Below are 22,066 nucleotides of genomic sequence, written 5' to 3'. Positions count from 1 at the left end.
CAGTAGCCCCCTGCCTGCGCAGCCTAGCTGCAAAGGCAGTCGCTGGGCCGCCATGTTTTGGGTTGCAGTGCCTTTATGTGACATCATGCAGCTGCCTTTGCCCACCCCGCAAATGGTTTGGACACGCCTCTGTTGTCCAGACCACGCCCCCAACAATGCATCCATGCCCACAAAATGGCGCAACGCCCCCCCCTTGCTGGCACATAGACTGTGATCACATGCGACCATAATTTAAGTCCTCTCACAGTGGTGTTTGCGCATGCAAAGAAGTGCAAAAAATCGCCAATTAGCAATTTCTGCACTTCATCAAGCTGAATCAGGGCCTATATTCCTAATTTGACTTAATTTTTTTATCATCACTGAACCAGAACATTTTCAGATTTTAATAGAGAAATGTGTACTTTATGTTCTAGAAATTTTTTTGTTTGTTATATTTTCACCAAATTTTCAATGAAAAGCTTTTCTAAAAATAAAACCTAACAGCTGAAAATGGCACATAAATTCAGGTTTAAATGTAAAAAATCATGTCCCATCACATATATATTGTGACAAACATGACAATAGATGATGCCAACATGGGTCTTGCTGAACCAGTGCACTGCCGTTTAATGAGACATCAGGATGTTACAGCATCAGCCTCTGGTTCTTATGGTTTACTTAGCCCTCATTCCAAGCTGAACAGTCACACCAATGTGGTCCACCTGTAAAGCTGTGTTGTGTGTGCAGCCCTGTCTGCAGCATAAGCCTGTAGACTCTTAGAGGAAGCCTTCATTTCTCTCATAATAGTCTGTGGGAAACTATGCTTTTTGTCACTATATATGTATAGCTCCATCCAAAACCTGTTGGCACTCCAACCACATCTAAAACAACATTCTCCGGAGCCCAAATTCAACCATACTCCAACGGATACAAACAGCACTAAGAAACGGAAATAGAAAATAATTGTGTGTATTTTCATTGGCTTTTCAGGGTCTAAGCCCCTTCCTACAGACTACAGGAGTATGTACTTTGCTGTGGTCCTGAGGAAGTACCGTTTGTACCGGTTGGAGTAGATATATAGTTTATCATTATAATAAATGATGAAGGAAGCTCTTAGGGACATTGATTGGGAGTTTTTGTTTCAAGGCAAGAATACCACAGAAAAACAGGATGCATTAAAAATGTTGCTCGCTACTTATACTCGTAAATTCATTCCCATGGGCAGCAAATTAAGGAGTAATTATTCCAAACCAATGTGGCTTAACAAAAATATTCAGGAACTAATGGGCAAAAAGAGGCGAGCTTTCAAAAAAAAGGATAAATTGGATGGGAAGGGGGAGTCATTCCAGTACTATAAGGACTGTAACAAAATATGCAAAAAAGAAATCAGAGCGTCTAAAATAGAAACGGAAAAGCTAATAGCAAAAGAAAGTAAATCAAAACCCCAAAAAGTTTTTTTAAATACATCAACAGCAAAAGATTAAAGAAAGAGAGTATAGGTCCTTTAAATGATAAGTTGGGCATCCTAATCAAAGATGAAATTAACATAGCGGAAAAATTAAACAGGTTTTTCTCATCTGTATTCACAAGAGAGGACCAGATAGCGGGATTGACACATAACCTCAGCAATGATAATGTCCCACTGCTAAATGCTTATTTAAGTGAGGAAGTAGTCTGTGACCGATTAAAAAATATTCTGATTAATAAATCACCTGGTCCCGACGGAATTCACCCAAAGGTTCTTATGGAGCTACACTCCGAATTAGCAAGACCCCTATATTTGATTTTCATTGATTCACATCAGGCATGATTCCCAAAGACTGGCGTATAATGGAGGTAGTGCCAATATTTAAAATGGGATGTAAATCTGAAACGGATAATTATAGACCAGTAAGTCTTACATCAATAGTGGGGAAAGTACTGGAGGGTATTTTAAGGGATAGTATACAGGAGTTCCTTGAAACCAATAAGGTTATTAATAGGAACCAACATGGATTTGTGAAGAATAGATCATGTCAAACTAACTTAATAGGCTTTTATGAAACAGTTAGTGTGATCAAGGTAAAGAGGTGGATGTAATCTTTTTAGACTTTGCTAAAGCTTTCGACAGTAACTGACATGAGACTTATCTATAAATTAAAAGAACTTGGGCTAGGGAGCACAATATGCACTTGGGTTAGAAATTGGTTGGATAAAAGGGAGAAGCGAGTGGTGGTAAATTGAACTTTTTCAAAACGGACTGAAGTACTAAGTGGTATGCCACAAGGGTTTGTACTTGGACCACTACTGTTCAACATCTTCATAAATGATCTAGCATATCTGGTCTAGAGAGCATGTGTTACGCACACCAGTGCTAACAGGAGTATACCGGTGTATGAACAGAGAGGGAAGCGAAGCAAACGAACTCACAGACAGTATAACATAACATACACAGGAGGTGATGGAATAACTAATAAACACAAAGTGAACGGAGAAGCCCAAAGGCTCAGGAATTGGGTGTCTCCCTAGTGTCAGGAATGCTCACATGGAATAGAGCGGACAATGAAGCGATGTGTAGTGATTTAACATGTGGAGCACCTGAAATGATGTTGCTAAGAGCAACAGAAAAAACCCCAAAGGGTTACCAACGGGTGTGGGAATAAACTCCTTGGTCAGAGATAGAAATATAGACACAAGGAGAGTATCCACAATCCTAACCCCTACTTGCAGGGCACAGGTTCAGCTTACTGCCACTAAACTGACACCTGGACGCCCTGCACAGTGAGGGGGGATTAAGCAAGCAGGTCTGAGAGTACAGCCGGAAACCTGCTGGGTTCACAGAATAGCAAAAGAACCCCAGCAGGTCAAACAACTGACTCCAGTCTTACTGCTAGGTCCGGATTGGCAGAATGAAGTACCGAATCCCAAGGCCTATTCGCAGTAAGCAACAAGTAAATACAAAGTCACACAGTACTAGCTAACTCTCTGGAACTGACTAACAAACAAAGATTCAGCAGCATTTGCCGAGCCTGAGAGGATGGTTTATATAGCAGGTGCTGTCCACGCCCCACTCAGACCTCACAGACTGTGAGCACAAAACCAGCGCCGGATTCCCTGCCGTGCACAGAGCCTGTAACCACTACACAGTAAAAACCCGGACCGGAGTATCAGCTGCGCTCAGGTTACTTCGCTAACACTTGCCTCCCGGTTGCCATGGCGACGTGGCAGCACAGAGCAGGAGATCCTAACAGTACCCCCCCTCTGACGAGGGGTCAAAGAACCCCTACCACCGGGTTTATCGGGGAACTGCGAGAAGAAAGAGCGTATCAGTCTGGGGGCATGAAGATCACAACTGCGCACCCACGACCGCTCCTCCGGGCCATACCCTTTCCAGTGCACCAAAAATGACAGCCGACCCCGAACCATCTTGGAGTCAAGAACCCTTTCAACCACAAACTCCCTCTGACCCCGTATCAGAAGAGGAGAAGGTCTTCCACTGGAAGAAGGATTACTAACCGCCAGTTTTAAAAGGGAACAATTAAATGTTTTATTGATACCCCATGAACGGGGCAGATCTAACTGAAATGCCACCGGATTAATAACCCTGGTGATCTTATAAGGGCCGATGAACCGGGGGCCTAACTTATGAGATGGCTGTCTCAACTTCAAATTCTTGGTGGACAACCAGACTAAGTCTCCTAATTTGAAGCTGCAGGGTCTTCTCCGCTTATCAAAAACCCTTTTGGTCACTAATGACACAGACACAAGGGCTTTCTTCACTTTCCTCCAAATACCCCTAAGGACCGAAACAACAGAAGAACCACCAGGCGTGGAATCCAGGGGGTCAAAAGAATTGGCCTTAGGATGATGCCCATACACACAAAGGAAGGGAGAGATCCCTGTAGCAGAGTGAGCCGCGTTGTTATAGGCAAACTCCGCCATGGACAGATGAGCAACCCAGTCAGTATGACACTTGGAGACATAACACCTGAGGAACTGCTCCAAGGACTGGTTCACCCTCTCAGTCTGCCCATTAGACTGTGGATGGTAGCCTGACGACAAGCTCACAGAAATCTGGAGATCAGAACAAAATGCCCTCCAGAATTTGGCCACAAACTGGGATCCACGGTCAGAGACCACATCAAGTGGCAACCCGTGGAGGCGCACAACATGCTGCATAAATAACTCAGACAGGCGTCTGGCCGATGGCAACCCAACCAGTGGAACGAAATACGCCATCTTCGAAAACCTGTCAACGACAACCCAAATGGCTGTCATCCCCGAGGATTTGGGCAAGTCCACCACAAAATCCATAGAAATGTGGGTCCATGGCTTAGACGGAATAGAGATTGGATGTAATGGGCCGACAGGAACCCCTCTAGGAGTTTTATTTCGGGCACACATGCCCGAACCCACTGATCCACATCCCTAGCCACCGAGGGCCACCACACCGCCCTAGACAGCAACTCCCGAGTTCTGGCAATACCCGGATGCCCTGCCGACCTCTTGGCATGGAATTCCAGGAACACTCGCTGTCTTAACCTAGGAGGCACAAACAAGAGACCTACCGGAAGGTCTGGGGGAGCCTGCTCCTGTGCTCTAAGGACTAATGACAAGAGGTCCTGGGTAATGCCCACTTTAATACATGATGGGGACACAATGGGCAATGGCTCCTCGGTGGTCTCTTGAACTGGAGCAAAACTCCGCGAGAGCGCATCAGCCTTAATGTTTTTTGACCCAGGGCGATATGTTATCAAAAAATTAAAGCGAGCAAAAAACAAAGCCCATCGTGCCTGCCTGGCATTGAGCCGCTTCGCTGACTCTAAATATGCCAGATTCTTATGGTCGGTGAGAATTGAGACCATAAACTTAGCCCCCTCAAGCCAGTGTCTCCACTCCCCGAGTGCATCCTTTATAGCCAACAATTCCCGGTTACCCACATCATAATTCATCTCGGCAGACGAAAATTTACGGGAAAAGTAAGCACAGGGATGAAGGCGATTATCAGACACCCCCATCTGAGAGAGCACTGCCCCAATACCCATCTCAGAGGCATCCACTTCTACCACAAAAGGACGCTCTGGATCTGGGTGTCGCAGCACCTTGGCCGAGACAAATGCCCTTTTGAGACGGGCAAAGGCCGCTTTGGCCTCACAAGACCAGTGAGCAACATCCGCCCCTTTCTTAGTGAGTGCCACCAAGGGGGCCACTATAGACGAAAATCCAGCGATAAACCGTCTATAAAAATTCGCAAAGCCCAGAAAACGCTGAAGTGCCTTCAAACTAGTGGGCTGCACCCAATCCAGGACTGCCTGTACCTTAGAACCCTCCATTTGGAAACCTTCTGAGGAGATAATATACCCTAGAAATGCGATTTGCTGGACTTCAAACTCGCACTTCTCCAGCTTCGCCCCAAGCTGGTGGTCTCTGAATTTCTGGAGGACTAAGCGTACATGCTTCCGATGTTCCTCCAGGGAATGAGAGAAGATTAGGATGTCATCTAGATAAACAACTAAGAATCTATCCAAATATTCCCTGAGCACATCGTTCATGAATTCCTGGAAGACTGCCGGGGCATTAGAGAGCCCAAAAGGCATCACCAAATATTCATAATGCCCTGAGTGGGTATTAAAGGCAGTCTTCCATTCATCCCCCTCTTTTATTCGGATTAGATTGTAAGCACCGCGTAGGTCAATCTTAGAAAAAATGGTGGCAGTACGAAGCTGGTCAAACAAAACCGAAATGAGAGGCAGTGGGTACGAGTTTTTAATCGTGATACGGTTCAATTCCCTGAAGTCGATGCAGGGTCGCAACGAACCATCCTTTTTACCCACGAAAAAGAACCCCGACCCAACTGGGGACTGTGAGGGTCTGATAAATCCCTTAGCCAAGTTCTCCTGAATGTACTCTGCCATAGCCTGAGTCTCAGGACATGACAGGGAGTACAACCTGCTCTTGGGAAGCTTAGCATCCGGCAACAAATCAATGGCACAGTCATAGGGGCGATGGGGAGGTAGTACCTCCGCAACTTTTTTGGAGAACACATCCGCAAAATCTGCATAACATCCTGGCAATCCTGGCAAACTTAGCTGCGAGAACCTGACTGGAAGGCTCAAGCAACTCCAGAAACAATCACTACCCCAACTAAGAATCTCCCCAGAGACCCAGTCAAATTGAGGGTTATGGACCCTTAACCAGGGTAACCCCAAAACCAATGGGGCAAAAGAACAGACAGTCACAAAAAAAAGAAAATTTTTCAGAGTGTGTGGCTCCAATAAACAAAGGAATTTGGCTGGTGCAGGAGGTAATTTTACCCTGGGACAATGGTTCCCCGTTTAACCCACAGATCTCAATCTCTGATGCCAAAGGTACTGAGGGAACAGAGTGTTCCAGGGCGAATTGACGGTCCATGAAAACCCCATCGGCCCCACTGTCAACAAAGGCCTCAGTCTTGACAGTTTGACCGAGGATCTCCAAAGTCACCGGAATGAGAAAAAATTTTTGGGGAAATTCTGACTTCTGGCCTGACAGGATATTTCCCATCACCCTCAGGCCCTGAAGTTTTCCGTTTTTTCTGGGCATGATACTACAACATGACCTTTATTCCCACAGTACAAACACAAACCCTGCTGTCTCCTCCGCATCTTCTCACGCGAGGAGAGGCGGGTAGCCCCAATCTGCATAGGCTCCTCGGAATATTCCTCAGAGTCTGAGGTTCCCTTGGGAAAAAAGGAAACTGCGGTCTCCCTTTCAAGCCTACGCTCTCTCAGCCGTCTATCCACCCGGATGGATAACTGCATGAGCTGATCTAAGCTATCAGGCGAGGGATATTGTACCAGTTGGTCCTTTATCTGGTCAGAAAGGCCCCTTCGGTACTGGTTTCTCAGGGCTGGGTCATTCCACTGGGTATCATGAGCCAACCTCCGAAACTCCGTACTATAAACCTCAGCTGGCCGTCGCCCTTGCTTAAGAACCGTAATCTGAGCCTCGGCTGAAGCCATCTTGTCAGGGTCATCATACAAAATGCCCAGTGCCGTAAAAAAAGCATCAACACTTTTAAGCGACGGACAGTCAGGCTGTAACCCATATGCCCAGACCTGTGGGTCTCCTTGTAGCAAGGAAATCACCATGCCCACCCGCTGAATCTCCGACCCAGAAGACTGGGGCCTAAGCCTGAAATATAGCTTACAGCTCTCCTTGAAACAAAAGAACTGCGAGCGATCTCCAGAAAAACGATCCGGGAGATTTACTTTCGGCTCCTTAACCCCTGAACTTGCCGCTGCTGCTGCGGGAGCTCCGCTAGTGGCCTGCGGGGTGTTCATTTTAATGGACATCTCATTAAATTGTCGAGTCAGGACCTGCACCTGATCGACCACCTGTTGCAAAGTATTTTGAGGGGTATGCTCCATATTCCCACAAAATTTCAACAGGAGTATGGCTGCTGAATATGTTACGCACACCAGTGCTAACAGGAGTATACCGGTGTATGAACAGAGAGGGAAGCGAAGCAAACGAACTCACAGACAGTATAACATAACATACACAGGAGGTGATGGAATAACTAATAAACACAAAGTGAACGGAGAAGCCCAAAGGCTCAGGAATTGGGTGTCTCCCTAGTGTCAGGAATGCTCAGATGGAATAGAGCGGACAATGAAGCGATGTGTAGTGATTTAACATGTGGAGCACCTGAAATGATGTTGCTAAGAGCAACAGAAAAAACCCTAAAGGGTTACCAACGGGTGTGGGAATAAACTCCTTGGTCAGAGATAGAAATATAGACACAAGGAGAGTATCCACAATCCTAACCCCCACTTGCAGGGCACAGGTTCAGCTTACTGCCACTAAACTGACACCTGGACGCCCTGCACAGTGAGGGAGGATTAAGCAAGCAGGTCTGAGAGTACAGCCGCAAACCTGCTGGGTTCACAGAATAGCAAAAGAACCCCAGCAGGTCAAACAACTGACTCCAGTCTTACTGCTAGGTCCGGATTGGCAGAATGAAGTACCGAATCCCAAGGCCTATTCGCAGTAAGCAACAAGTAAATACAAAGTCACACAGTACTAGCTAACTCTCTGGAACTGACTAACAAACAAAGATTCAGCAGCATTTGCCTAGCCTGAGAGGATGGTTTATATAGCAGGTGCTGTCCACGCCCCACTCAGACCTCACAGACTGTGAGCACAAAACCAGCGCCGGATTCCCTGCCGTGCACAGAGCCTGTAACCACTACACAGTAAAAACCCGGACCGGAGTATCAGCTGCGCTCAGGTTACTTCGCTAACACTTGCCTCCCGCAGAGCCGGCCCTAACCAATATGATGCCCTAGGCAAGATTTTGGCTGGTGCCCCCTAGCACCGCCGCTAGTTCTGCAGGAGATGCCTGGCATGAGTCAGCTGGCAGCTCTGCTAACGTCGGGTGCCTTTTTGTTTATTTATTTGAATTACTATGTGGCTAGGGTGCACAAGCAGCTTCTGCTGATTAAAATGATATGCAGCATGCCTATATTCTCTGTACGACTGCAGCTCTATCTGCATACGAAATGCTACATTACAGTGATTTCCAGGAATACACTGCAACGTACCATTTTGTATGCAGATACAGCCGCAGTCACAGACAGAATATAGGCATGCTGCATATCATTTTAATCAGCAGAAGCTGCTGGTGCCCCTAAGCATACCAAATGCCCTAGGCATTTGCCTAGTTTGCCTATGCCTAAGGCCGGCTCTGGCCTCCCGGTTGCCATGGCGACGTGGCAGCACAGAGCAGGAGATCCTAACAGCATGGTGTCAATTTTTGCAGACGATACCAAACTATGTAAGGTTATAAACTCGCAAGGGGATGCTGAGTCTCTTCAGAACGACTTATTTAAACTGGAAGCATGGGCAGCAAAATGGAGAATGAGGTTCAATATAGACAAATGTAAGGTAATGCACTTTGGTAGCAAGAACAAACATACCACTTACACACTGAATGGGGAAAAACTAGGGGATTCTGTATTGGAAAAAGATCTAGGTGTTCACATAGATAACAAACTTAGCAGTAGTACCCAAAGTAGGAATGCAGCAAAAAAGGCAAACAAAGTATTAGCATGCATAAAACGGGGAATTGATGCAAGGGATGAAAGTGTTATTCTCCAATTATATAACTCACTAGTGAGGCCACATTTCAAATACTGTGCACAATTATGGGCACCATACTATAAAAAGGATATCCTGGAACTAGAAAATGTTCAGAGACGGGCAACCAAATTGATTAAGGGGATGGAGATGCTAGAATACGAGGAAAGGCTTTATAAGCTAGGCATGTTTACACTGGAAAAATGGAGATTAAGAGGGGACATGATTAACATTTACAAATATATATAGGGGACAATACACAGAGCTAGAGGGGGACTTGTTTTTGGTGAGATCAACACAAAGGACACGCGGACACCCGCTTAGGTTAAAGGAGAGAAGATTTGACAGCCTGAGAAGGAAAGGTTTCTTCACAGTAAGGACAATACGTATTTGGAATTCCCTGCCTGAGAGTGTAGTAATGGTGGACTCGATCGTTACTTTTAAGAATGGACTAGATATATCCTAACGGATAAGAATATACAGGGATATGGTTGTAAATCATGCACTAAAGTAAAAAACAAAACAAAAAAAAACATTAAATAAAAGACACATCGGCTAAACATTCACCACAGTTAATATTAGCTTTAAAATATCACAGTATAGGAGATCACTAACAGGTTGAACTCGATGGACAAATTGTTTTTTTTCAACCTCAGAAACTGTGTTACTATGTTACTGTGTTACTATTTAATTCCCTCTAACCATAGGTTGCAAGTATATATGTAAGCTAACAACGACTAATGTCACAGCATGGAATAAAAATATTCCTTCTCAGTCTGTGAATTTTCCCACAACATTGAATCATACTGTATGCAGAGATCTGGAAGATGAGACTTATTTCAGCTCAGTTACAACTATTCCTTCAGAGGTACAGGTGTAAATAACATGCACACAAATCTGCAGTTCTAGACAGGGTTGGACTGGCCCACAGGAGTACAGGGGAAACACCTGGTGGGCCCCACCACCCCACCCTCCATCTCCTCCTCTAGGGATCAGGTTCCATACTGTGTACTTGAATTATTCATTATACATATGTTACGAGTACATTGTACTGCACAGGACTATGGTGTATTTTGTTATTAAGCTGGTACATTATCATGCATGCACTAGCAAAGTTTACTATAGGCAAACCAATGTGGCTGCTGGACACACACCCTTTGGAGACTGACCACACCCCTAAACATGGACCCTTATCAATGCATTCACCTGGTGGGCCCTTCATGCTGGGTGTAGTATGTCTGACCGGCGGTCAGGAGACCGCCGGTCAGCTTACCGACGCCGGGGTCCCGGCAGCATACCGACGCCGGGATCCCGGCGGGGAGGGGCGAGTGCAGCAAGCGGTCGCCACGGGTTGTATTCCCACTCTATGGGTGTCGTGGACACCCACGAGTGGAAATAGTCCCTGTTGGTCGGCATGCCGACCATCGGGATAGTAACACGTCGGACTGGTGGAGGAGGTCAAGTGACTGTCGGTCACCTGACCGGCGGTCACATGAATACCACCCCTTCATGCTCTGACTCTGGTTCCAGTAGAAAAGGAAAATCCTTTTTGGCGCAGACTCCACCTAATGAAGAATTAGTAGTAATTCTTTAAAACCAGTAGTTTATTAAATAGTCATCACTAGCAAGTGCTTGAATTTCATCCATTATATATAGAAGAACATCAGATACATCATACAGAGAGCTTGCATAAACTTGTTATGCATTTCACAGATGCACGGAATATGCACTTGGAATGTATGCTTCATGTATTGAGAAAATCCATATTATAAAGACATCTCATTTTACAATTAATTACGACTTGCATTATAATAATGGAGATTTTACTTTCATTTTAACATGCTGACCATTTTTCTTAAATGTATGGTATTGTAGGTTATTGTACCTTGAGCATAAAATGACATCTTTTTTTTTACTTTTTAGGATATAGTGCATATTCCAGAGGTTGTGGCACAAAAAATGTATTCAAAGACAACGGAGAGCTAATTAGTTCACTAAGTTTTTTTTCAAAAGTGACCATTACTGAAGAAAGCAGAACACATTCACTAGGACTGGGTAAGAGATGTATAGGTATAGTCCACTGTTATGTCTTACTTGTGTAATTAAATGTAATTAAATGTAATAGACCTACAGTATGTGAGCTCCTTTTGCAAGAGTCGTAGGGGTGCATGATTTCTGACGGTGTACATACGCAGTACATATCCCCTTGCTGGTCCGACTCCTCTTCTCGCAACACCTCCTGTTCCTTGGCCACTTCTGGCCTTGTCCACCATGCAAGCCAGATTGACTTTCCCAGACACACAGGTGTGTTTACTGCGCAATGTACCCAAGGCCAAATTAAGGCTGGTGGATGCCCAGGGGCAATGAAGTTGTAACAGTAACAGTAGTGTAAAATTCTGAGCGCACCGCCACATCCCCCTGTACACTCCACCCCCCAACCCCATACACACACCACAGCGGCATCTTACCTGGACCCTGCAGCATGCCGGAACAGTGCACCACACCAGCAACAGAACAGACGAGGCCGGCTCAGAGTCACTGACTCTAGACGGAGGAGCTCAGCCACCGGAGTGGACTCCTCCATTTCATATTGCATTATGTAGGGGCATTATGTGGGGGACAACCACCCCTGTCGCCCCTCTCTTAATCCGGCCCTATACCTGTACCATAATTTACATATGAACATTTTAATGTCCTACTAAGGGTGGAATTAATTTAGCCAAGGTAATTTATCACAGGCTAAAAATCCCTCTATTATAGTTGAAATTGTTTGGATTACAGGAGAATAAGGGCTTAATGACATCATTATGCTGGGGATGCAAATACATCATTATTAAGCACTCCTACTCCACTCCTTCTAGACAATATAGTGCAGAAATTTCATAAGCCGGTGCATATATCCAGGCGAACATAACGCTCGATGCATCCAACTCTACAAAACTAGCATATATGCATTTTTACATAAAATGTCATAGAAGTATCAAAATGTCTTTATATATGCCCTACGGTAGCGTAGAGACTGTATACAGTTTATAAGGATTAAGTAGAATTGTGGCTTGGTACTGTAGTTTTATTACTAAATTTGAGATGACATTATCCTATTTGCACACAATATAAAAATATATTTAAATGTCGTATTCATAAACAAGAATAGTGATCAGTTAATTGCTAAAGTCACATTTTCCTTGTAAAAAACAAAAACACAAAATAGAATTTAAGGTAAATACAAACATGTTTTCCCTTTTAAATGGGTCATTTTTTTTTTCCTTTCAAAGTCCAAATTGAATTCTAATTTAAGTAATATGAATATGCTCTTGGGTTGAGTGCATGAATGCGGTATAAAGACATTATGGGTGGAATTCAAAAGTTTGAAAAGTCGGTTGGGTGTCTTTTTTTCCTGTCAATTAGATAGGAAAAAGCAGACTCTGTTTAACTGACTTTTCAAACATTTGAATCCCCCCCTGTGTGTCCAAATACATTTTCTTGCAGTGATCCATAAATGTGTGTAGTGTGTGTGTGTGTGTGTGTGTGTGTGTGTGTGTGTGTGTGTGTATATGTGTGTGTATATATTTATTAGAGATGTGCGGGCTGGCACTTTTCGTGTTTTGTGTTTTGGCTTTGGTTCTAATTCCACTTTCATGTTTTGGTTTTGGCTTGGTTTTGCCAAAACCACCCTTTCGTGTTTTGGTTTTGGATCTGGATGATTAAAAAAAAAAACACATAAAAACAGCTAAATTCACAGAATTTGGGGGTAATTTTGCTCCTACGGTATTATTAGCCTCAATAACATTCATTTCCAGTCTATTCTGAACACCTCACAATATTGTTTTTAAGCCTAACAGTTGCACCGAGGTGGCTGTGTGACCAAGCAAAGCGACACAAGTGTGCGGCACAAACACCTGGCCCATCTAGGAGTGGCACTGCAGTTGCAGACAAGATGGCACTATTCAAAAACTAGTCCCCAAACAGCACATGATGCAAAGAAGAAAAAGAGGTGCACCGAGGCTGCTGTATGACTAACTGGAATTATACGTCCAAATCACTGGAATTATACGTCCAAATCACTGGAATTAAATGGCAGTGCCACTGGACATATATACGGAAGTGTCAGACAGGATGGCACTTTAAAAAAAAATAGTCCCCAAACAGCACATCATGCCAAGAAATAAAAGAGGGCAATGAAGTAGCTGTATGACTAAGCTAAGCGACACAAGTGTGCAGCACAAACACCTGGCCCATCCAGGGTTGGCACTGCAGTCCCACTGCACTAATGGTGGATACCGGACGCACGTCTAACACTAGCATAGTTGTTATGGCCTCAGTAATCAGCTTTACAACAGGGTATATATATACAGTGGAGCAAAAAAGTATTTGGACAGCCACCGATTGTGCAAGTTGACCCACTTAAAAAGATGAGAGGTCTGTAATTTCCATCATAGGTACACTTCAACTATGAGAGACAGAATCTGAAAAAAAAAACTAGGAAATCACATTGTATGATTTGTAAACAATTTATTTGTATATTCTTGCGGAAAATAAATATTTGGACAATCAAAAAGTTTAACTCAATACTTTGCAATATAACCTCGGTTGGCAATTACAGAGGTCAAACATTTCCTGTAGTTCTTGACCATGTTTGCATACACTTTAGTAGGAAATTTGGCTCACTCTTCCATGCAGATCTTCTCTAGATCTTTCCTGTTTTGGGGCTGTCACCGGGCAACACGGACTTTCAACTCCCTCCACAGATTTTCTATTGGGTTGAGGTCTGGAGACTGGCTAGGCCACTCCAGGACCTTGAAATGCTTCTTACGGAGCCACTCCTTAGTTGCCTGGGTGATGTGTTTGGGGTCATTGTCATGCTGGAAGACCCAGCCACGTTCCATCTTCAATGCTCTTACTGAGGGAAGGAGGTTTTTGCCCAAAATCTCACGATACATGGCCCCATTCATCCTCTCCTTAATACAGCTCAGTCGTCCTGCCCCCTTTGCAGAAAGGAACAGCCCCAAATCATGATTTTTCCACCAACATGCTACACAGTGGGTATGGTGTTCTTGGGATGTCATTCATCATTCTTCTCCCTCGAAACACAGCGAGTGGAGTTTATACCAAAAAGTTCGATTTTGCTCTCATCTGACCACAATACATTCACCCAATCCTCCTCTGGATCATCCAGATGGTTACTGTCAAACTTTAGATGGGCCTGGACATGTGCTGGCTTAAGCAGGGGGACCTTTTGGGCGCTGCAGGATTTCAATCCATGACGACGTAGTGTGTTACTGATGGTAACCTTTGTGACTGTGGTCCCAGGTCTCTTGAGGTCATTGACCAGGTCCCCCCGTGTAGTTCTGGGCTGATTCCTCACCTTTCTCAAGATCATTGATACCCCATGAGGTGAGTTCTTACATGGATCCCCAGGTCGAGGGAGATTGTCAGTGATCTTGTATTTCTTCCATTTTTTAATAATTGCACCAACAGTTGATCTCTTCTCACCAATCTGCTTGCCTATTGTCGAGTAGCTCATCCCAGCCTTGTGCAGCTCTACAATTTTGTCCCTGGTGTCCTTAGATAGCTCTCTGGTCTTGGCCATGATGGAGAGGTAGCAGTCTGACTGTTTGAGGGTGTGGACAGGTGTCTTTTATACAGATAACCAGTTTAAACAGGTGCCATTAATATAGGTAACGAGTGGAGGATAGAAGAGCTTCTTAAAGAAGAAGTAAAAGGCCTGTGAGAGCCAGAAATCTTGCTGCTTGGTAGGTGTCCAAATATTTATTTTCCACAAGAATATACAAATAAATTGTTTAAAAATCATACAATGTGATTTCCTGTTTTTTTTTTCAGATTCTGTCTCTCACAGTGGAAGTGTACCTATGATGGAAATTACAGACCTCTCTCATCTTCTTAAGTGGGTCAACTTGCACAATCGGTGGCTGTCCAAATACTTTTTTGCCCCACTGTATATATACGGCAGTATCACTGGACTGGACTTATACACCAGTACCACTGTAATTATACGGCAGGATCACTGGACTTATACGGCAGGATCACTGGATTTATATGGCAGGATCACTGGATTTATATGGCAGGATCACTGTAATTATACGCCAGTACAACTGTAATTATACGGCAGGATTACTGGAATTATATGGCAGGATCACTGTAATAAATAATAATACTGCAAAATCACTGTAATTAAATGGCAAAATTTCTGGAATTTTATGTCAAAATCACTGTAATTATATGGCAAAATCACTGTAATTATACGTCCAAATCACTGGAATTAAATGGCAAAATCACTGTAATAAATAATAATACTGCAAAATCACTGGAATTAGATGGCAAAACCACTAGAATTATATGTCAAAATCACTGGAATTATACAGCAAAATCACTGGAATTATACGTCCAAATCACTGGAATTAAATGGCAAAATCACTGGAATTATACTGCAAAATCACTGCAATAAATAATAATAATACTGCAAAATCATTGGAATTAAATGTAAAAATCACTAAAATTATACGTCAAAATCACTGGAATTATACAGCAAAATCACTGGAATTATAGGTCCAAATCACTGGAATTAAATGGCTAAATCACTAGAATTATATGGCAAAATCACTGGAATTAAATGGCAAAATCACTGGAATTATATGTCGAAATCACAGGACTTAAATGGCAAAATGACTGGAATTATACGTCAAAATCACTGGAATTATTCGGCCAAATCACTGGAATTATACGTTGATAATGCTGATTTAATTACCTTATAACTTCATTATATGGGTAAGAGACTCAGTACGCAATTGGCGTATGGGGTACCATAAGGGTACGCACTTAGCGTAGCATACGCTCGGCCGTGATCGAGACGCACATGCGGCACGCTCGCTCACAGCTTAATGCGTGGTGTCGAGCACGCTATAGGCGGGCGACTACCGTAATGCTACGCTACCAGCGTAGCGGACGCTCGAGACCACGAGGAGATCACGAGCGGCGCAGACGCTCACAAGATGACAATCAGTAAACCTTGAGTGTAACACACAGAAAGGATACTCTTATACTGTAAACCTTGTACTGAAACACTGTAGCGATATAACGCTGCTTAACCTTGTTAATACTAAAACTGTTTGAGCGATCGAGACGCTCCTATTACCCACTGCAATGTAATGAACACACGATACCGTGCTAAGGTTCCAACACCTTTACTAACAAGCTTTTAAGTTATATCGAAAAAGGTAAAACAGTTCACAAGCCATACACTACAAACTAACATATAATTCTAACAGAATATCTAGACAGAAATATACAATAGCGTCACAATCCTATACTATAACAGAGAGAGGGAATGGCCAATACAAACAGAGAATAAGTTGGTTTGCAGAGAATTACTTACACACACTGGGAATGATCGCTGCGCAGCTTTCTGGTACCAGCTCCGTGTTAGTCAAGATGAAAACCGTTTGTGGAGAGTGAGAGAGCTGCCCAGGCTGGCTGATCTTATATACACTGAGTACAGTATACTACAAAGGGACCTATAATCTCATTGTTCATTGGACACAGGAATGTCTCCTCGTATCATAACAAAAGGTCATAGGTTAGTTTGAACAGGTGGGCTGTGACTATATCAAACTGCTCAGGTGGGAGGGAATCTGAAGATTCCCGCCGCATGGGTAATGAATCGCAAATATATGAAATGTCCAGAATCTACTAATGGCCATAACTATACGCAGGAGCGATTAATCTTTACCTAACCAACACCGGATTGTTGCTATTAAAATGTTCTTTAGTTAGGTACCAGACACAGCTGTTCAAACCCTGTCTGACCCTTCGTACCATACAAAGAGGAATTCCTCTGTCCAGCGACCATTTACATTAAACAAATTTACAGTCATTATTAAGGGGAACATTATCTATAAAACGTACTATTTGGTTTTATTATTTAACGATTGAGTCGCCCGCTAGACGCACACAAACTCTACCGTAAATGCACATACCACGCGCTCGAGCGCATGGCCGAGGCGCCATCACGCGGCTGCGAGTATCCGCACGCACGGGGGAGAATGTGCACGTGCAGCAGGCACGCGCATGAGGTGAATATATGGCAACGTGTAGCATGATATTTTTCTGACTTTGACAACGTCAAAATCACTGGAATTATACGGCCAAATCACTGGAATTAAATGGCAGTACCACTGGACATATACGGAAGTGTCAGACTGGATGGCACTTTAAAAAAATAGTCCCCAAACAGCACATGATGCAAAGAAGAAAAAAAAAAGTGCACCGAGGTTTCTGTATGACTAAGCTAAGCGACACAACCACCTGGCCCATCTAGTAGTGTCAGGCAGTAGCTGAATGTCGAGAGTGGGCCGCAATTGTTCAGTCCACTGACAGCATCTCCAGCATGCCCCTGTCATTTTTAAAAATTTCTGCAATTGGTGGACTAATACAGCAGTACCCCTGGACTCATACGGCAGTGTCAGACATGATGGCACTTTTCAAAAACTAGGCCCCAAACAGAACCTCATGCAAAGATGTCGACGAGGTGCAATGAGGTAGCTGTATGACTAAGCCAAGTGACACAAACAATTCCCACTGGAATTATACGTCCAAATCACTGGAATAATACGTCCAAGTCACTGGAATTAAATGGCAAAATCACTGGAATTAAATGGCAAAATCACTAGAGATGAGCGGGTTCGGTTTCTCTGAATCCGAACCCGCACGAACTTCATGTTTTTTTCACGGGTCCGAGCAGACTCGGATCCTCCCGCCTTGCTCGGTTAACCCGAGCGCGCCCGAACGTCATCATGACGCTGTCGGATTCTCGCGAGACTCGGATTCTATATAAGGAGCCGCGCGTCGCCGCCATTTTCACACGTGCATTGAGATTGATAGGGAGAGGACGTGGCTGGCGTCCTCTCCATTTAGATTAGGGTTGAGAGAGAGAGAGAGAGATTGACCTGAGGCTGTGATACTGTAGAAGAGAGTGCAGAGTTTAGTGACTGACGACCACAGTGACCACCAGACAGTGCAGTTGTTTGTTTTATTTAATATATCCGTTCTCTGCCTGAAAAAAACGATACACACAGTGACTCAGTCACATACCATATCTGTGTGCACTGCTCAGCCCAGTGTGCTGCATCAATGTATATATATATCTGACTGTGCTCAGCTCACACAGCTTATAATGGTGGGGGAGACTGGGGAGCACTGCAGTGCCAGTTATAGGTTATAGCAGGAGCCAGGAGTACATAATATTATATTAAAATTAAACAGTGCACACTTTTGCTGCAGGAGTGCCACTGCCAGTGTGACTAGTGACCAGTGACCTGACCACCAGTATATATAATATTAGTAGTATACTATCTCTTTATCAACCAGTCTATATTAGCAGCAGACACAGTACAGTGCGGTAGTTCACGGCTGTGGCTACCTCTGTGTCGGCACTCGGCAGCCCGTCCAAAATTGTATATACCACCTAACCGTGGTTTTTTTTTCTTTCTTTATAGTCATACTAGTTACGAGTATACTATCTCTTTATCAACCAGTCTATATTAGCAGCATACACAGTACAGTGCGGTAGTTCACGGCTGTGGCTACCTCTGTGTCGGCACTCGGCAGCCCGTCCATAATTGTATATACCACCTAACCGTGGTTTTTTTTTCTTTCTTTATACATACATACTAGTTACGAGTATACTATCTCTTTATCAACCAGTCTATATTAGCAGCAGACACAGTACAGTGCGGTAGTTCACGGCTGTGGCTACCTCTGTGTCGGCACTCGGCACCCCGTCCATAATTGTATATACCACCTAACCGTGGTTTTTTTTTCTTTCTTTATACATACATACTAGTTACGAGTATACTATCTCTTTATCAACCAGTCTATATTAGCAGCAGACACAGTACAGTGCGGTAGTTCACGGCTGTGGCTACCTCTGTGTCGGCACTCGGCAGCCCGTCCATAATTGTATATACCACCTAACCGTGGTTTTTTTTTCTTTCTTTATACATACATACTAGTTACGAGTATACTATCTCTTTATCAACCAGTCTATATATTAGCAGCAGACACAGTACAGTGCGGTAGTTCACGGCTGTGGCTACCTCTGTGTCGGCACTCGGCAGCCCGTCCATAATTGTATATACCACCTAACCGTGGTTTTTTTTTCTTTCTTTATACATACATACTAGTTACGAGTATACTATCTCTTTATCAACCAGTCTATATTAGCAGCAGACACAGTACAGTGCGGTAGTTCACGGCTGTGGCTACCTCTGTGTCGGCACTCGGCAGCCCGTCCATAATTGTATATACCACCTAACCGTGGTTTTTTTTTCTTTCTTTATACATACATACTAGTTACGAGTATACTATCTCTTTATCAACCAGTCTATATATTAGCAGCAGACACAGTACAGTGCGGTAGTTCACGGCTGTGGCTACCTCTGTGTCGGCACTCGGCAGCCCGTCCATAATTGTATATACCACCTAACCGTGGTTTTTTTTTCTTTCTTTATAGTCATACTAGTTACGAGTATACTATCTCTTTATCAACCAGTCTATATTAGCAGCAGACACAGTACAGTGCGGTAGTTCACGGCTGTGGCTACCTCTGTGTCGGCACTCGGCAGCCCGTCCATAATTGTATATACCACCTAACCGTGGTTTTTTTTTCTTTCTTTATACATACATACTAGTTACGAGTATACTATCTCTTTATCAACCAGTCTATATATTAGCAGCAGACACAGTACAGTGCGGTAGTTCACGGCTGTGGCTACCTCTGTGTCGGCACTCGGCAGCCCGTCCATAATTGTATATACCACCTAACCGTGTTTTTTTTTTCTTTCTTTATAGTCATACTAGTTACGAGTATACTATCTCTTTATCAACCAGTCTATATTAGCAGCAGACACAGTACAGTGCGGTAGTTCACGGCTGTGGCTACCTCTGTGTCGGCACTCGGCAGCCCGTCCATAATTGTATATACCACCTAACCGTGTTTTTTTTTCCTTTCTTTATACATACATACTAGTTACGAGTATACTATCTCTTTATCAACCAGTTTATATTAGCAGCAGACACAGTACAGTGCGGTAGTTCACGGCTGTGGCTACCTCTGTGTCGGCACTCGGCAGCCCGTCCATAATTGTATATACCACCTAACCGTGGTTTTTTTTTCTTTCTTTATACATACATACTAGTTACGAGTATACTATCTCTTTATCAACCAGTCTATATTAGCAGCAGACACAGTACAGTGCGGTAGTTCACGGCTGTGGCTACCTCTGTGTCGGCACTCGGCAGCCCGTCCATAATTGTATATACCACCTAACCGTGGTTTTTTTTTCTTTCTTTATACATACATACTAGTTACGAGTATACTATCTCTTTATCAACCAGTCTATATATTAGCAGCAGACACAGTACAGTGCGGTAGTTCACGGCTGTGGCTACCTCTGTGTCGGCACTCGGCAGCCCGTCCATAATTGTATACTAGTATCCAATCCATCCATCTCCATTGTTTACCTGAGGTGCCTTTTAGTTGTGCCTATTAAAATATGGAGAACAAAAATGTTGAGGTTCCAAAATTAGGGAAAGATCAAGATCCACTTCCACCTCGTGCTGAAGCTGCTGCCACTAGTCATGGCCGAGACGATGAAATGCCAGCAACGTCGTCTGCCAAGGCCGATGCCCAATGTCATAGTACAGAGCATGTCAAATCCAAAACACCAAATATCAGTAAAAAAAGGACTCCAAAACCTAAAATAAAATTGTCGGAGGAGAAGCGTAAACTTGCCAATATGCCATTTACCACACGGAGTGGCAAGGAACGGCTGAGGCCCTGGCCTATGTTCATGGCTAGTGGTTCAGCTTCACATGAGGATGGAAGCACTCAGCCTCTCGCTAGAAAAATGAAAAGACTAAAGCTGGCAAAAGCAGTAGCACCGCAAAGAACTGTGTGTTCTTCGAAATCCCAAATCAACAAGGAGAGTCCGACTCCAATTGTGTCGGTTGCGATGCCTGACCTTCCCAACACTGGACGTGAAGAGCATGCGCCTTCCACCATTTGCACGCCCCCTGCAAGTGATGGAAGGAGCACCCGCAGTCCAGTTCCTGATAGTCAGATTGAAGATGTCAGTGTTGAAGTACACCAGGATGAGGAGGATATGGGTGTTGCTGGCGCTGGGGAGGAAATTGACCAGGAGGATTCTGATGGTGAGGTGGTTTGTTTAAGTCAGGCACCCGGGGAGACACCTGTTGTCCGTGGTAGGAATATGGCCGTTGACATGCCTGGTGAAAATACCAAAAAAATCAGCTCTTCGGTGTGGAAGTATTTCACCAGAAATGCGGACAACAGGTGTCAAGCCGTGTGTTCCCTTTGTCAAGCTGTAATAAGTAGGGGTAAGGACGTTAACCACCTCGGAACATCCTCCCTTATACGTCACCTGCAGCGCATTCATAATAAGTCAGTGACAAGTTCAAAAACTTTGGGTGACAGCGGAAGCAGTCCACTGACCAGTAAATCCCTTCCTCTTGTAACCAAGCTCACGCAAACCACCCCACCAACTCCCTCAGTGTCAATTTCCTCCTTCCCCAGGAATGCCAATAGTCCTGCAGGCAATGTCACTGGCAATTCTGACGAGTCCTCTCCTGCCGGGGATTCCTCCGATGCATCCTTGCGTGTAACGCCTACTGCTGCTGGCGCTGCTGTTGTTGCTGCTGGGAGTCGATGGTCATCCCAGAGGGGAAGTCGTAAGCCCACTTTTACTACTTCCAGTAAGCAATTGACTGTTCAACAGTCCTTTGCGAGGAAGATGAAATATCACAGCAGTCATCCTGCTGCAAAGCGGATAACTGAGGCCTTGACAACTATGTTGGTGTTAGACGTGCGTCCGGTATCCGCCGTTAGTTCACAGGGAACTAGACAATTTATTGAGGCAGTGTGCCCCCGTTACCAAATACCATCTAGGTTCCA

General features: G+C 44.2%; 1 protein-coding gene across 1 annotated transcript in view; it reads left to right on the top strand.

The window, feature by feature from the left end:
* LOC134965208 (uncharacterized) overlaps positions 1-22,066 on the top strand; it is a 116,259-nt gene that overhangs the window by 54,813 nt on the left and 39,380 nt on the right. The window contains exon 6 of the mRNA XM_063941717.1: positions 11,002-11,133. Within this exon, the coding sequence (XP_063797787.1) occupies positions 11,002-11,133 (132 nt within the window). The remainder of the gene's footprint in view (positions 1-11,001; positions 11,134-22,066) is intronic.

Source organism: Pseudophryne corroboree, chromosome 10, assembly GCF_028390025.1.
Source record: "Pseudophryne corroboree isolate aPseCor3 chromosome 10, aPseCor3.hap2, whole genome shotgun sequence".
Taxonomy (NCBI): domain Eukaryota; kingdom Metazoa; phylum Chordata; class Amphibia; order Anura; family Myobatrachidae; genus Pseudophryne; species Pseudophryne corroboree.
This window is presented reverse-complemented; position numbering and strand designations above follow the sequence as displayed.